A 17130-nucleotide genomic window follows, 5' to 3' on the forward strand; every position below is an offset into this window, starting at 1 on the left:
ACGCTGTTACGACACTTCCTAGCTTCCACACGACGTAAGCACTCTAACGTCACCAAGGCCCACCTCCCTGGCCCTAGCAACCGCTCTCTGGGAAAAAACTAGGGACTTTGCTTCTACCAGCCCTTCACCAAACTTCCGCGAGAGGGCGCCATCCCAGCCGCGGCTCAGCCCGAGGTCGCTTCCAAGCTGAAAGCGCCGCCACAGAAGGGCGCTAATTACGCGCCTATCTTGCCTTATTAAATTACAGAAATCAGGTGAAAGAGAAAAGGAGTAGGAGACAGTCTCGCTTTCTGCTCCCACGCTCCAGATGACATTCCCAGGTTCCGGGAAACCCCCCAGGAAACGGAAATGGCTTCTTCCTTGCCAGCGCGCGCGTCAGGTTGCGTCAACCGCCTCGCATGGGGCCTTTCGTTTGGGGCTGCCATCGACATTGCCTGCAGAAATATTTAACAACTCTGTGATAAATAAATCCCGAAATTTTGCTTTATGTTTTTCAGTAAGCCTTCTAGCAGGCACTATACAAACTCAAGCAAATAGAGGTCTAAGCAGTGAGGCCATTGCTGTACCGGTCGCCCTCTTCTCCAGGCCTGCGCCCTAGTCAACCTTCCAGCCTCCGTTTCCCCGCCCCAAGGGTCCTGCGTTCGGTCAGACCGCTGCCAGGCAATTTCCTTCCTCTCTCCGGGCAAGATGGCGGGGGGTGAGGTTGGAGTGACTCTTGGTCAGCCGCACCTTTCGCGCCAGGATCTTGCCACCTTGGTGAGGTTTTCCTTTAGGAGAGTGTGGAGTGAGCTCAGAAGTAGGGGTGACCGAGTCTCCTGGGAAGGGTTGCGATGAGTCAGTGTTGGGCTGTCGCGAGCGTGAGTGAAAAAGGTAGCCCCGGAGCGTGGCGCCCTCAGCCACGTTTGCGCCGCCTGCTGTACCTTGGCCAACCGGCCAGCTCGGCGAAGGGGTGTACGATCGTGGGAACTTGAGTTTCTGAATGATAACGGCTGTAAAGTGTTGGTGTTAAATGCCAAAAGTTTTAATCTTTGAAGGTCTGGGAAGGGGGCTGTCTGCACTGTCCTCGGCGCTAGTACTGCCAAGACTGGGGGCTTCCAGTTTCTAGATATCCCCTAATTGAGTGGACGTGTAGTCTGTTGTGTAAAGAGTGTAACGATGAAAAGCTCTTCTGGTAGCCGTATGAATTACAAGATTACTTTTACAGGAAAGATGCTTCTGAAGTAGAAGAGATTTAGACAGATGGTGGTGACCTTTAGGTAGAAATTGTGAAGTCAGAGGAAAAGTTCTGGTTTGTGTTATGTGCAGTGTTTCAAAATAAATATATTTCATTGCAGGATGTTACCAAGTTGACACCACTTTCACATGAAGTTATCAGCAGACAAGCCACAATTAACATAGGTAAGACAAGAACATAATTCCAAATCTATCCAGGTTGTTACAAAAAAAAGAACTTAAGAGACCTAAACTTGCTTGATCTCCAGCAAGTAATTTTAACTTCACCTTTTTTGTGCTTTAGGATTCAGATATTCAAGAAATGGATGTTGAGCCCTTGTGAGCAAAGCATCTGCTAGATCTTTTTAGGAAACACAAAGAATGCTGCCCTTGTCTAGCTTACAGACTTCTTGAGGAAAAAAAAAATAAAGACATATGAAAAGTTTAATAGCATAAGGCACTATGTAGTCATCCATAGCAGAAGTTTAAGGAAGAGATGAAAATGTGGCTGTACTTGCTGCACAGGGTTATCGCAAGGGTAGAGTTTATGAAAATTTTATTTGATGTATAACCTTTGATTAAGTGTTTTCTTAATTGCCACCCAGAACTTTAGTAGAGGAGAAGTTATGTTAACTGTAAATTTTGGACATATTAAGACTGTACAAACGTCACAGTAAAACCTAGTTATAAGTAAGACTCTACCATGAAGCTTTTAGAAAGCTGTAAAATATGTGGTATCTTTGACAACATTGCAGTCAAACTGGATTTTCTTGTTTTTATTAGTTCCTTTTTGTTGTGTCAGAGTTCATTGTACTCAATTACTTTTACTCTAGAAATGCTGGAAATTGTCTTAATATACAAAATTTTATATACTTTTTATTGAATGTGTATTTTAAATGAAAGCAGGCTTTTCTGTTATTAAAAACATAAGATGGGCTCTGCACCTGTGGCTCAAGTGGCTAAGGCTCCCGCCACATACACCTGAGCTGGCGTGTTCGAATCCAGCCCGGGCCAGCCAAACAACTATAGCCAGGCATTGTGGCGGGCGCCTGTAGTCCCAGCTACTTGGGAGGCGGAGACAGGAGACTCACTTGAGCCCAGGAGTTTGAGGTTGCTGTGAGCTATGATGCCACGGCACTCTACCCAGGGCAACAACTTGAGGCTGTCTCAAAAAAAACCCATAAGATGAATAGCTTTCATTACACTGAGTGTGGTTTTAAAATAAGGTTGTTACTTCTCTTCAGTCCTCTATGAGAAGAAGTTTTTAGTAGGAAAGGACATGTAAAAGGAAAAAATTAAAGTCACTTGTTGGTTTTATGTAGGTATTTACATTGAGTTGGGGCTTTGGGTTTTCTAGTCTTTACACTAATTGAAAAAAAAAGTGGTATAATTAAATGCACATGAGTTAATTTTTTGTACTTTGTCTATAGGTACAATTGGTCATGTGGCTCATGGGAAATCCACAGTTGTCAAAGCTATTTCTGGAGTTCATACTGTCAGATTCAAAAATGAATTAGAAAGAAATATTACAATCAAGCTTGGGTATGCCAATGCTAAGGTGAGCCATGTACTGTGGAAGTAGAAATTATTTAACTTTAATTTATATGTTGTGCATATAACACATACAAATCTTTCTCATTGAAACTTTTAGATTTATAAACTTGATGACCCAAGTTGTCCTCGACCAGAATGTTATAGATCTTGTGGGAGCAGTACACCTGATGAGTTTCCTACAGATATTCCAGGGACCAAAGGGAACTTCAAATTAGTCAGGTGACCTCTTTTGTGCTAAAAACACTTTACCTGTTATGTTTTATTGTCTTGTGCTTTGTGCTTTTTTTTTTTTTTTTGTAGAGACAGAGTCTCACTTTAACGCCCTGGATAGAGTGCGATGGCGTCACACAGCTCACAGCAGCCTCCAACTCCTGGGCTTAGATGATTCTCTTGCCTCAGCCTCCTGAGTAGCTGGGACTACAGGTGCCCACCAGAAAGCCCGGCTATTTTTTTGTTGCAGTTTGGCCAGGGCTGGGTTTGAACCCGCCACCTTCGGTATACGGGGCCAGAGCCCTATCCGATGAGACACAGGCACCATGCTTTGTGCTTTTTTGAAATACTTAGCCAACATATTAAACAATGAACCTAATTGCTGATTGTTTTGTTATTGATAATCTGGAAAAATGTATTCAAACCTATGTTAAAATCTTTACATGTAAGTTTTCCGGATTAAAAGTGTTGCATAAGCGGAATGGAAGGGAACACAACCTAATGGATTTAAATGATTCTTTTCTTTGGCTTACTAAATTCCTTTCAGACAGTGTTGTTTCTGTTGTTGGGTAGGAGAGGGCCAAAGCCATTCTTTTTTTTTTTTCCTAAAGGCAGAGTCTCACTCTTTTGCCTATGTTGCTTGGGCAGGAGTGCAGTGGTGGCATCATAGCTCAATGCTGCATCAAACACCTGGCTCCATTGATCCTCCTGAGTAGCATTCACCACCACACCCTACTAATATTTTTTTGTAGAAAAGGGGTCTTACTCTTGCTCAGGCTGGTCTCAAATTCCTATTCTCAAGCAATTCTCCTGCCTAGGCCTTCCAAAGTGCTGGGATTACAGGCAGGAGGTTGGTGCCCAGCCAATGATTCTTAATTACCTCTCAAAAACATGGACTTGTTCTCTCTTTTCTGAACATAATTGCACATCCTAGTTCTTTATCAGACAACACTGACATCTGTTTAGTGATGTTTATGGCTCTGGGACTAGGGAAAGACAAGGCTGGCTTTACTTCAGGCCCAAAGTTTAAGGGTAGTATATGCCAAAAAACTCAGTAATCAGGATAAATGCTTTAATGTAGGTTTTTGGGTTTTTTTGACATAAGTACACAAAATTGTTATGAACAGAATATATTCATTTTAAATAAAGGCAGACTTAATATTACTGATCTTTTTTTTTCCTTCTTGCTTTACTATTACTTTTTTTTCCGGCTTGGCATAACACTGTTTCTGATCCTGTTTTCATTTAAAATTTTGGTATTTTGTTCATCATGGATTTTTTTGTTGTTGTTCATCAATGTTGAACAAAATACCAAAATCAATTTTCCCTTTTTTTAAATATTGAATTTAAATATTTTATCTTGATTGAGTCTTCTCTCCTCCTCTCCTCTCTGCTCTCCCCTGTCCCCTCCCCTCCTTTTTTTTTTAAGAGACAGAGTCTCACTTTATTGCTCTTGGTAAAGTGATGTAGCGTCACAGCTCACAGCAACCTCCAACTCCTGGGCTTAGGAGATTTTCTTGCCTCAGCCTTCCAAGTAGCTGGGACTACAGGCACCCAACGCCCAGCTATTTTTGTTGCAATTTGGCCGGGGCCGGGTTCAGACCCGCCACCCTTGGTATATAGGGCCGGCTCCCTACCCACTGAGCCACAGGCGCTGCCCACATCTCTGCTCTTCTATTATGAAAGCAGGTATAAACAATACATGTGTGTTCCTAATTTTAAAAAAAAAATACATGTGTAAATGGGTATGGTGATGAGCCAGATTTGACCAAAGGCTTGACCTCTGTTTTAGATTATGACAGTGTGAGCATATAATTTAAAAAAAAGGGGATCATGGGGTCAGGCATCATGACTCATACCTGCAAACCTAGCACTCTGGGAGGCCATGGTGGGTGGATTGCTTGAACTCAGCAGTTTGAGACCAGTTTGGGCAAGAGCAATACCCTGTCTCTACTAAAAACAGAAAATATTCCCCAGGCGTGGTGGCAGGTGCCTGTATTCCCAGCTACCCAGGAGGCCAAGGCAGGAAGATTGCTTCAACCTAGCAGTCTGAGGTGGCTGTGAGCTAGGCTGACGCTGTGGTACCCTAGCCTGTGTGACACAGTCTGTCTGAAAAGACTGTCTCAAAAAAAAAAAAAAAAAGATTCTGAGTGAGTATTAGAGTTTGTTTTTCTTTTTTTTGTTTTCTTTTGAGACAGAGACTCACTCTGTTGCCCTAGGGTCGAGTGCCCTGGCTTCATAGCTCATAGTAACCTCAAACTCTTGGCTCAAGCGATTATCTTTTTTTTTTTTGTAGAGACAGAGTCTCACTGTACCGCCCTCAGGTAGAGTGCCGTGGCGTCACACGGCTCACAGCAACCTCTAACTCTTGGGCTTACGCGATTCTCTTGCCTCAGCCTCCCAAGTAGCTGGTACTACAGGCGCCCGCCACAACGCCTGGCTATTTTTTTGTTGCAGTTTGGCCGGGGCTGGGTTTGAACCCGCCACCCTCGGCATATGGGGCTGGCGCCCTACTCACTGAGCCACAGGCGCCGCCCCGCGATTATCTTGTTTTAGCCTCCCGAGTAGCTGGGACTATAGGTGCCTGCCACAAGACCTGGCTATTTTTTAAAGATGAGGGTCTTGCTCCAGCTCAGGCTGGTCTTGAACTCCTCAGCTCAGGTAATCTACTTGCCTTGGCCTCCCAGAATGCTAGGGTTACAGACATGAGCCACCGAGTACCAGAGTTTTGTTAAAATAGCACTGCTATCTCTTCAAATGGGCAGTTTATGTCTTTCAAGGTGTTAAAGAGATTTTTGTTAGCAAATTGCTTTTTCAAATGGTAATCCTCATTCTGTTAATACGGTTTTTACAAGTCATTAGGTTTTAGCTTTCAATTCATTGACATTCCTATTTCATAGTAGATGCCATTATTCTATGCTACATTTGCTTAGATTTGGGAGTTTCTATATCTTCAGGTATTTCTTTCATTTCCTTTGTTGTGATCTGCCGTGATTTTTTTTTTTTTTTTTGAGACAGAGTCTCACTTTGTGGCCTTCAGTAGAGTAGCTGTGGCGTCACAGCTCACAGCAGCCTCAAACTCTTGGGCTTAAGTGGTTCTATTACCTCAGTCTCCCAAGTAGGTGGGACTACAGGTGCCCGCCACAATGCCCAACTGTTTTTAGAGATATCATCTCACTCTGGCTCAGGCTGGTCTGGAACTCGTGAGCTCAGGCAGTCCACCCATCCAGTCAGCAGTGATTTTATTCTCATCTGGTGATCTTATTTATTTCCTAGTCCTAGTAACACTGAGTTATGTAATTTTATGATAATAAGATTTTTTCTTAAGTGATTTAACTTTAGGAAATCTGTAACTTGAGTGTTTAAGTATTGATTGATCTTAAGGCTGATTATTATTTCTCCATTCGCAGGCATGTTTCCTTTGTTGACTGTCCTGGCCATGATATTTTGATGGCTACTATGTTGAACGGAGCAGCAGTGATGGACGCAGCTCTTTTGTTGATAGGTAAATACATCAGAACTATTGCATTTGACTAGTCTTAAGAAAAAAAATGTCAGAACTGGTTTGGAGAGGAGAAGAGGGGAACTAAGACTTTTATGGGCCATATCCATTACTTAAAAGTGACATTAATAGAAACTTAACATGTCATCTCAGATGACATCCTTACCTACCAGCTATCACAAAATAAGCAAGCAAGATAGATTTGGGTCTGGTGGCTTATGAGCGTTCTTATGGTAGTAACACCCCCCCCCCCAAAGAAAAACAGACAAGAGTACATTTTTCTCATTTAAATCATGTGAAGTGGTTTATTATTTTTTATACTCACCACTGTACTAACAAAGAATAGATTATTTAACTTTTAAATTTGTGTAAAAGTATTTTGTTGGGGTCTTTTTTTTTCTCTGAGCTGTCCACTTGTAGATATAATAGTTTGATTTAGATGGAAATATTGTTCAAAGTAAGTGCTGAAGTCTAGGCCTGAGTAGGGGTTTTTCAAGACTAAGGTTGTGCTTTCTTCCTTAGGTAAGCTGTTGAGAGGTTTCATTGCTATGGGATAGAAGTTTTTTTTTTTTTTTTTTTTGTGGCTTTTGGCCGGGGCTAGGTTTGAACCCGCCACCTCCAGCATATGGGACCGGCGCCCTACTCCTTGAGCCACAGGCGCTGCCCGGGATAGAAGTTTTTAAAAGCATGTCAAGTAGGTATAGTACAGGACACATGAACATCACAACTTGGGGAGGGTAAACATTACATACCTTAAGCATGTATGTAATACAACATTACCATTTCTTTATAATACACTGTTGGTTATCTTTACAATTAGTGTTCATAGGCAGTATTCAGTGTCTTTCCTTCTTAATTACTCTTTGCCTCTCAGGCACTTAGCTGGGCCAGAAGAGTTCTAAGACTGAATAGAGGGCTATACTTTATGCAGAGGCTGAGGGCAGGCCCTGAGAAGCCAAACTTGATACCAAGCATCTTGGATGGGACCAGGAATGGGTGCCAAAAGATTGGGAGGTTTCAGTTGATGGAGACATAGAGGATGAAGCAGGAGCAAAAAGTAGATGCTTGGCAATGATATCCAGGACTTTGGCTGAGTAGGGATAGAACATTCAAAAGTTATCTTTATTAGATGCCAGCAGTGCTGGTAGTAAAATAGACTCATAAAATTTTAGCCATTTATAGTGCACAGTTCAGTGGCATTAAGCACACTGACAATGTTGTATGATATAGTCATTGTAGCATCACCACTATCTAGTTCCAGAACTTTTTGATCACTTTGAAAGTAAACCCCATATGCTCATTAAGCAGTTATTCCCCGTGCCTGCATCCCCACAGCCGTTAGCAACCAATAATCTGTTTTCTGTCTTTATGGATTTACCTATTCTAGATATTTCCAGCTATTACATGCATCTTTTTTATTTATCATCCATCTAGCTGGTAATGAATCTTGCCCTCAGCCTCAGACTTCTGAACACCTGGCTGCTATAGAGATCATGAAACTGAAGCATATTTTGATTCTGCAAAATAAAATTGATTTGGTAAAAGAAAGTCAGGCTAAAGAGCAATATGAGCAGATCCTTGCATTTGTACAAGGTAAGAAACCATAATATCTAACAAATCTATGAATGACTTTGAAAGGCATTTAATCTGGACACCAGATGTTAAATTAATAGATTATCTAAAACAAAATAAACTTATAGAACTTGAGCCTTCTCTATCTACTGCTTATTATTCATCCAATAAAACTAGTGTAATTGTTAACGTTTCTGGGTTTAACATACTGAAATATTAAAGAAATTGAAGTTTGAACTGATACTGTATTCTGGAAAGTTTGCCAATCAGAGTTGGTTTTGTTTTTTTTTAAAGCCTCACTGATAGTAAAATGAATAAAAGCATTTAAAAAAAAAACTTAGGGCGGTACCTGTGGCTCAGTGAGTAGGACGCAGACCCCATGTACCAAGGGTGGCAGGTTCAAACCCTGCCCCAGGCAAACTGCAACAAAAAAAGTTGTGGCGGGCGCCTATAGTCCCAGCTACTCGGGAGGCAGAGGTAAGAGAATCGCCTAAGCTCAGGAGGTTACTGTGAGCAGTGTGATAAAGTGAGACTGTCTCTACAAAAAAAAAAAAAAATCTTACCCCTGTTTATTCCTAAGAGCAGCTATTTTCATAATTTCAGATTTAGGAGTGTCAATGATTTATTTAATCTTTTTTTTTCCTTTGGTGGGGGAAGATGGAGCAAGACTCTGTCCCCTTGGGCTAGAGTACAGTGGTGTCATCATAGCTCACTGCAATATTAAATTCCTGGGCTCAAGTGATCTTCCTACCTCAGCCTCCTGAGTAGCTGAGACTATAGATGTGTACCACCGTGCCCAGCCAATTTATTTAATCTTTAGTGTATATTCCTTTCTCTAACAGCCTAGTGTTTTTCATTTCAGGGAAGACATAATGCATCTTGTTGACATTTGATTTTTTCTTAGTCTTGTTTTTCTTGTTAGAAAGGTTAACTTCCTATGAACTCATTTCTGTTAATCATGAAAGAAAATGAACCATTCTCAGTGAGTAGGGCGCTGGCCCCATATACCGAGGAACTGCAACAACAACAACAAAAAATAGCCGGGCGTTGTGGCGGGCGCCTGTAGTCCCAGCTACTTGGGAGGCTGAGGCAGGAGAATCGCCTTAGCCCAGGAACTGGAAGTACTCTACCGAGGGTGAAAGTAAGACTCTGTCTCTACAAAAAAAAAAAAAATTCTAATTTTGTTTGGTCCATTTCTTTGACCAACCTGTTTAACATATTAAGGAGCAAATAAACGTACCAGCAGTCTTTGATTAGCAAAGAGTCTATAGTTTTATCTTGGCATTTATTATAAGTTAATTACATGTTATTAGGAATTTTTTTCATGAGAAGAGATTGCTCTTTCCCATGAGTGTTAGTATTTTGTTCCTTTAAATAGGTTTATCATTTTACCTTATTAATTGTGTCTGTTAATATAACTTAACACTTTTTCCTTAAAGGGAATAGTACTCATTTTCAGGAGTAAAAATAAAGATAAGATATTGCCATCTTTCTAAATAGAATTATCACTTTCTACTTGTTACTGGCATTTTTACAGAGTTGTTTATGCATATATTTTACTTTTGTTGTTTTTTTGTTTGTTTGTTTTTTGTAGAGACAGAGTTTTGCTTTATCACCCTCGGTAGAGTGCCGTGGCATCACACAGCTCACAGCAACCTCCAGTTCCTGGGCTTAGGTGATTCTCTTGCCTCAGCCTCCCAAGTAGCTGGGACTACAGGTGCCCGCCACAACAGCAGGCTATTTTTTTTGTTGGAGTTTGGCCAGGGGCGGGTTTGAACCCGCCACCCAAGGTATTTTTTTTTTCTTTTTTTTTTTTTTGCGTTTTTTGGCCGGGGCCAGGTTTGAACCCACCACCTCTGGCATATGGGGCCAGGCGCCCTACTCCTTTGAGCCAAGGCACTGCCCCAGTGATCTTAATAATTTTTTTTTTTTTCTGGTTTCTGGCCAGGGCTGGGTTTGAACCCGCCACCTTCAGCATATGGGGCTGGTGCCCTACTCCTTTGAGCCACAGGCGCCACCCTATTTTTTTTTTTCTTTTTTGAGACAGAGTCTCACTGTCTTGTCATTGGTAGACTGCTGTGGCATCACAGCTCATGGCAACCTCAAACTCTTGGGCTTAAGCGATTCTCTTGCCTCAGCCTCCTAAGTAGCTGGGACTACAGGGACCCGCCACAATGCCCAGCTATTTTTTTCTTGTTGCAGTTGTCATTGTTGTTTAGCTGACCCAGGCCGGACTCCAACCCGCCAGCTTTGGTGCACGTGGCTGGCGCCGTAACCACTGTGCTATAGGTGCCAAGCCAGAAGAAGTTTTGTAAAACTCAAGAATTTTAATCTTTCTGAATTTTGTTGTATAGGTACAGTAGCAGAAGGAGCTCCCATTATTCCAATTTCTGCTCAGCTAAAATACAATATTGAAGTTGTCTGTGAGTACATAGTAAAGAAAATTCCAGTACCCCCAAGAGACTTTACTTCAGAACCCCGACTTATTGGTAAGTGATAGGAATTGCCTTTAACTATTTGTTTCTTTGTTTTTTGAGACAATCTTTCTTGTCCCTAGTAGAATGCTGTAGCATCATAGCTCATAGCAACCTCAAACTCTTGGGTGTAAGCAGTTCTCTTGCCACAGCTCCCAAGTAGCTGGGACTACAGGTGCCTGCCACCATGCCTGGCTATTTTTTAAAGATGGGGGTCTCACTCTTGCTCTGACTGGTCTTGAACTAATGAGCTCAAGTGATCCACCTGCCCCGTGTTTGTTTTATTTTATTATTTTTTTTTAAATGGAGTCTCACTGTGTCACCCTCAGTAGAGTGCTGTGGTGTCACAGCTCACAGCAACCTCAAACTCTTGGGCTCAAGAGATTCTCTTGTCTCAGCCTCCCAAATAGCCAGGATTATAGGTACCCGCTACAGCACCCGGCTATTTTCTTGTTACAATTGTTACTGTTGTTTAGCTGACCTGGGCTGGGGTCGAACCCATCAGCCTTAGTGCACATGGCTGGCGCTGTAACCACTGTGCTACGGGCATGGAGTCTGTTTGTTTTAAGAGACAGAGTCTACTTCATTGCCCAGGTTGTAGTGATCATAGCTCACTGCAGCCTTGAACTTCTGGGCTCTGGTGAGCATCCTACCCTCAGCCTCCTGAGTAGCAGGGACCTACAGGTGCATGCCACTATGCCTGGCTTTTTTTTTTTTTTTTTTTTTTTTTTTAGTAAATCATAGCTGTGTACATTAATGCAATCATGGGGTGCAATGTGCTGGTTTTATAAATATTTTCATCAAACTGGTTAACATAGCCTTCACGGCATTTTCTTGGTTATTGCGTTGAGACGGTTATAAGTTTCGCATATGCCCTTGTAAGATGTACTGTAGGTGTGGTCCCACCAATTACGCTCCCTCCACCCATCCTCCCCCCTCTCTCTTTGCCCTTCTTCTTGGGATATATATATATATATTTTTTTTTTTTTTTTTTGTAAAGCCAAAACCTTACTGTTTCCCAGGCTAGTCTTTTTTGTTTGTTTGTTTTGTAGTTTTTGTCAGGGGCTGGGTTTGAACCCACCACCTCCGATATAGGGCCAGTGCCCTACTCCTTGAACCACAGGTGCCACCTTCCCAGGCTAGTCTTGAACTCTGGCTTTTTTTTTTTGGAGACTTAGAGTCTGATTTTGTTACCCTCGGTAGAGTGCCATGGTCACAGCTCACAGCAACCTCCAGCTCTTGGGCTTAGGCGATTCTCTTCCCTCAGCCTCCCAAGTAACTGGGACTACAGGCACCCGCCATAACGCCTGGCTGTATTTTTTGTTGTTGCTGTTTGGCCGGGGCCGGGTTTGAACCCCCCACCCTTGGTATATGGGGCTGGCGCCCTACTCACTGAGCCACAGGCACTGTGCTTGAACTCTGGCTTTAAGCAATCCTCCCATCTTGGCTTCCCAAAATTCTGGGATTGTATGTGTGAGCCACTGTGTCTGGCCACCTGTAGCTCTTAATTTGATTTTTTTCCACGTTGATAAGTCTTCTTAAAGGCTATTTATTAATGTTTTCCTTTTCTACAGAAGTGATAATCCATAAAATTTTTTGAAATTGATTAATTCTGAGGTTGTGTTGGCAGTGCTAGATCACGTTACTGGATGAGGGATAGAGTCCTGAATACAGTAGGAATTGTTAACCTTTCTTTGCTCAATATATGGTACCTTCTGTGATCAAGATGGAGTAATATAATATTCTTTAGGGAATTATATTGTTTTAGTCAGGATGTTAGAACTTCCATAGAAATGATTTCATTGTACCATTAATAAAGAACTGATATTTGTATAATTTGATCATCTAAGCTTGTGTGTTTGGTCGGAACTCTCTCAGGTAACCTAAGTGCAAGTCATGTAGTCCTAGTGTTCTATAGTTTTAAAGTTAAATTTGTATTACAGAAGTCATGATACAGAGGTGTATAAAGAAATGTCCACAATCTCCCTGCCTTCCAGTTGTTGTCCCTTAGCCTTGAAGTAACCAAAGTTAACATTTGATGTTTATTATTTCCGCATCTTTCTCTTGGTTCATATCATAACGTATAAACATATGTATATGTGTTGTGTGTGTGTACGTTTTCTGTTTTTTCTTTTCTTTTTTTTTTTTGAGGCAGAATTTCGCTATATTGCCCTCAGTCATGGCATCATAGCTCACAGCCACCTCAAACTCCTGGGCTCAAGTGATCCTCTTGTTTCAGCCTCCAAAGTAGCTGGGACTACAGGCACCCACCACAATGCTGGGCTAGTTGACAGTCTATGATGGTTGTCTTTCTACATCATTATGTATAGCTCTAATATTCTTTATTAATAGCTACATGATATTCCACAATACTGGCACCATAATATGCCACCTGTTGATGAACTTTCAAGTTATTATCGGTTTTCCCATCATAAGTAAGGTTATAATAAACATGGGAATTCAATATTACATTTTATTACAGCCACCTCTTTGATATAAATGTTATATGGCTACTATCTGAGAAATGTTAACCTGCAAAAGTATATTTCTTCTAAAGTTAAAATTAACAGAATTGGCTTTAATTTGTTTTATTTTCTTTTAGTTATTCGATCTTTTGATGTCAACAAACCTGGCTGTGAAGTTGATGACCTTAAGGGGGGTGTAGCTGGTGGCAGTATTCTAAAAGGAGTATTAAAGGTAAACTGGATTTTGGTTGTTATGTTTTTGTTGTATTCTTTTTTGTTTTGCTCTTCTCTTAATTGGGGAAAATATGGACAATCCAAATTGAAAATAAATTTTTTTCATGATGTCTAGTATTTGATGCAGATTTTGTTTATTATTATGTCTTTTTTTTTTTTTTTGAGGCAGAGTCTTACTCTGCTGCCCTGGGTCATTTAGGGCATAGAGTCATAGCTCATAGCACCCTCAAGCTCAGGCTCAAGCGATCCTCTTGCCTCAGCCTCCCTAGTAGCTGGGACTATAAGCATGTGCCACAATACTTGGCTTTTTTTTCTGTTTTTAGTAGAGGTGGGAGTCTTGATCTTGCTCTGGCTAGTCTTGAACACCTAAGCTCAGATATTTCACCCTCCTTGGCCTCTCAGAGTGCTAGGATTACAGGCGTGAGCTACTGCACCTGGCCTGCTATTACATCTTTTGAATGTGTCTGATCTCTAAATTTATGGTGATGAGCTTAAGTAGTAGGTAGTTGGAGAGTTCTGGTATTAATGATCTCATGCACACCTTTTGTGTTGTTTGTTTTTGTTTTTTTTTTTTGCAGTTTTTGGCCTGGGCTGGGTTTGAACCCGCCACCTCTGGCATATGGGGTCGGCGCCCTACTCCTTTGAGCCACAGGCGCCACCCATGTTTGTTTTCTTTTGATGGGGGGAGACCATCTCACTCTGTAGCCCTGGGTTAGAGTGCTGCAGCATTATCATAGCTCACAGAGACTTCAAACTCCTGGGTTCAGGTGATCCTCTTGCCTCAGCCTTCTGATTAGCTAGGACTACGGGCATGCACCACCATGCCCAGCTAGTTTTTTCTATTTTTTTTTTTTTGAGACAGAGCCTCAAGCTATTGCCCTGGGTAGAGTGCCATGGCAGCACGGTTCACAGCAACCTCCAACTCCTGGGCTCAAGCAATTCTCCTGCCTCCGCCTCCCAAGTAGCTGGGACTATAGGCACCCACCACAATGCCCGGCTATTTTTTGGTTTCAGCTGTCATTGTTGTTTGGTGGGCCTGGGCTGGATTCGAACCCACCAGCTCAGGTGTATGTGGCTGGCGCCTTAGCCTCTTCAGCCACAGGCGCCGAGCCCGTTTTTTCTATTTTTAGTAGAGATGAGGTATCACTCTTGCTCAGGCTGGTCTTGAACTCCTGAGCTTGAACAGTCCACCTGCTTTGGCCTCCCAGAATACTAGGATTACGAACGGAAGCCACCAAGCTCCACCTTTGTTTTTTGTATTTTGGTTCTTTTAAATTAAAAGTGATTTTTGTGGCTCGGCGCCTATGGCTCAAGCAAATACAATGATGGCTGCAACCAAAAAATAGCCGGGTGTTGTGGTGGGCGCCTGTAGTCCCAGCTACTTGGGAAGCTGAGGTAAGAGAATCACTTGAGCCCAGGAGTTGGAGGTTGCTGTGAGCTGTAATGCCACGGCACTCTACCCAGGGCGACAGCTTGAGGCTCTATCTCAAAAAAAAAAAAAAAAAAAGTGATTTTTGAAATAGAGGAAGGATTGCCTTTTCAGTTTTGTGGTCTTCTTGTTGGAACTTGTGTTATCCTACAATAATTCAATTTACTCATTGTATGTTCACAGGTGGGCCAGGAGATAGAAGTCAGACCTGGTATTGTTTCCAAGGATAGTGAAGGAAAACTAATGTGTAAACCAATCTTTTCCAAAATTGTATCACTTTTTGCGGAACATAATGATCTTCAGTATGCCGCTCCAGGGGGTCTTATTGGTAAGAATTTTCCTCTCATATCGTCTCTTAATTTGTACCTATTTGTGTTACTTTTCTTTTTTACTTTCTTTTTAGAGACAGTCTCACTTTGTCACCCTCGGTAGAGTGCTGTGGTGTCACAGCTCACAGCAACCTCCAGTTCCTGGGCTTAGGCGATTCTCTTGCCCCAGCCTCCTGAGTAGCTGGGACTACAGGTGCCCGCTGCAACGCCCAGCTATTTTTTTTTTTGTTGCAGTTTGGACAGGGCCAGGTTTGAACCCACACCCTTGGCAATATGGGGCCAGCGCCCTACTCACTATACAGGCACCGCCCTATTTGTGTTACTTTTCATGGCAAATGGATTTTTTTTGGGGGGGGAGGGGAGGCAGAGCCTTAAGCTGTCGCCCTGGGTAGAGTTCCGTGGCATCAGCTCACAGCAACCTCAAACTCCTGGGCTCAAGCAATTCTCTTGCCTCCACCTCCCAAGTAGCTGGGACCACAGGCGCCCACCACAACGCCCGGCTATTTTTTTGGTTGCAGCTGTCATTATTTTTTGGTGGGCCCAGGGCTGGATTTGAACCTGCCAGTTCAGGTGTACGGGGCTGGTGCCTTAGCCGCTTGAGCCACAGGTGCCCAGCCTTTTTTTTGAGACAGAGCCTCAAGCTGTTGCCCTGGGTAGGGTGCTGTGGCGTCACAGCTCACAGCAACCTCCAACTCCTGGGCTTAAGCGATTCTCTTGCCTCAGCCTCCCAGGTAGCTGGGACTACAGGCGCCCGCCACAACGTCCAGCTATTTTTTGGTTGTAGTTGTCATCGTTGTTTGGCAGGCCCAGGATGGATTCGAACCTGCCACCTCTGGTATGTGTGGCTGGTGCCTTAGCCTCTTGAGCTACAGGCGCTGAGCTGGGAAATGAGTTATTCAAAAAGATATATTATAGATTTTCATTTGGCAATATTAATGATAGAATGGAGTAGGACAACAGTTATGTAGTTAAGCATGTGTTTATAAGTTGGTTACCAATTTGCTATTTATCTTTTTTCCCCTCCTTCCCTCAAGATATAAAGCTAAAAATATAGTAGAACCTCCATAGTTGACCACCTCCTTAAGATGGACATGGATCACATGTACATATCAGTATAGTTGGCCTAGTTCCTTATGCTGACCACTTTTATATATTGACCAATTTGTTTTTTTTTTTTTTTTTTTTGGTCGGGGCTGGGTTTGAACCCGCCACCTCCGGCATATGGGACTGGCGCCCTACTCCTTGAGCCACAAGCGCCGCCCTATATTGACCAATTTGTTACAGTCACTTGGGTGGTCAACTTAAAGAAGTTCTACAGTATTTTGAAGTGGCTCACATGCAGTCTTTAGTTTAAACCATCTTTTTTATCATCCTTCCAGGAGGGAAATGGCATGCAAATATTCTGCAAACTGCTCATTATGAATTTTGTATCTTTTCAGTCTTCATTAGGGATATTTAGACTCATGTTGAATTAGGTTATTATTTGCCCTTTGTTTAAAATTTAAATCGAGAGAATCTTTCTGTTCTCAATTGCCTGATCAACCCATGATTTTACAATTCTAATTCTTCAGATAAAACAAGCATTTTTTATGCCTATGTAGTTATTATATGAGTATAAAAATACAAATATGTATTAAAGTGTTTAAATATATGCTGTGCTTGTTTTACTAAGCTCTTGGGCGAATAATTTATAGGTGCTTTAGGAAATAAAACGTTAGACTATATAATATACATTTTATTTTATATTAGGAGTTGGAACAAAAATTGACCCCACTTTATGCCGAGCTGACAGAATGGTGGGTCAGGTACTTGGTGCAGTTGGAGCTTTACCTGAAATCTTCACAGAATTGGAAATTTCCTATTTCCTACTCAGAAGGCTTCTAGGCGTACGCACTGAAGGAGACAAGAAAGCAGCAAAGGTAAGTGCTTCTTATAATTCCTGTTTCAAAAAAAGTGACAAATGGTGATGTTAAAAATAGTTTTGAGTAAGAAAAGTTAAATAAGTTAGTGTTCCCTCAAATTTAGAACTTCTATATGGCAATCAGTTTAAAGTTCAAAAAAAATAAACAGGAAAATGTATTTGTGTCATGTGTGACAAAGACATGATATTGCCAATATCCATGTGATTTTTTTTAAATGTCACAGTAAG

The 17130-nt window shown here is 42.0% G+C and overlaps 1 protein-coding gene across 1 annotated transcript in view; it reads left to right on the forward strand.

Moving 5' to 3' along the window:
- Positions 1-669: 669 nt before the first annotated feature.
- Positions 670-17130, forward strand: part of EIF2S3 (eukaryotic translation initiation factor 2 subunit gamma) — a 31589-nt gene continuing 15128 nt past the window's right edge. Inside the window, exons 1-10 of the mRNA XM_053579529.1 lie at positions 670-756; positions 1335-1398; positions 2643-2770; positions 2864-2985; positions 6387-6481; positions 7913-8071; positions 10405-10539; positions 13127-13221; positions 14836-14980; positions 16731-16900. Coding sequence (XP_053435504.1) covers positions 688-756; positions 1335-1398; positions 2643-2770; positions 2864-2985; positions 6387-6481; positions 7913-8071; positions 10405-10539; positions 13127-13221; positions 14836-14980; positions 16731-16900 — 1182 coding nt within the window. The 5' untranslated portion in view covers positions 670-687. The remainder of the gene's footprint in view (positions 757-1334; positions 1399-2642; positions 2771-2863; positions 2986-6386; positions 6482-7912; positions 8072-10404; positions 10540-13126; positions 13222-14835; positions 14981-16730; positions 16901-17130) is intronic.

The sequence above is a fragment of the Nycticebus coucang genome, chromosome X (assembly GCF_027406575.1).
Source record: "Nycticebus coucang isolate mNycCou1 chromosome X, mNycCou1.pri, whole genome shotgun sequence".
Classification (NCBI taxonomy): Eukaryota; Metazoa; Chordata; class Mammalia; order Primates; family Lorisidae; genus Nycticebus; species Nycticebus coucang.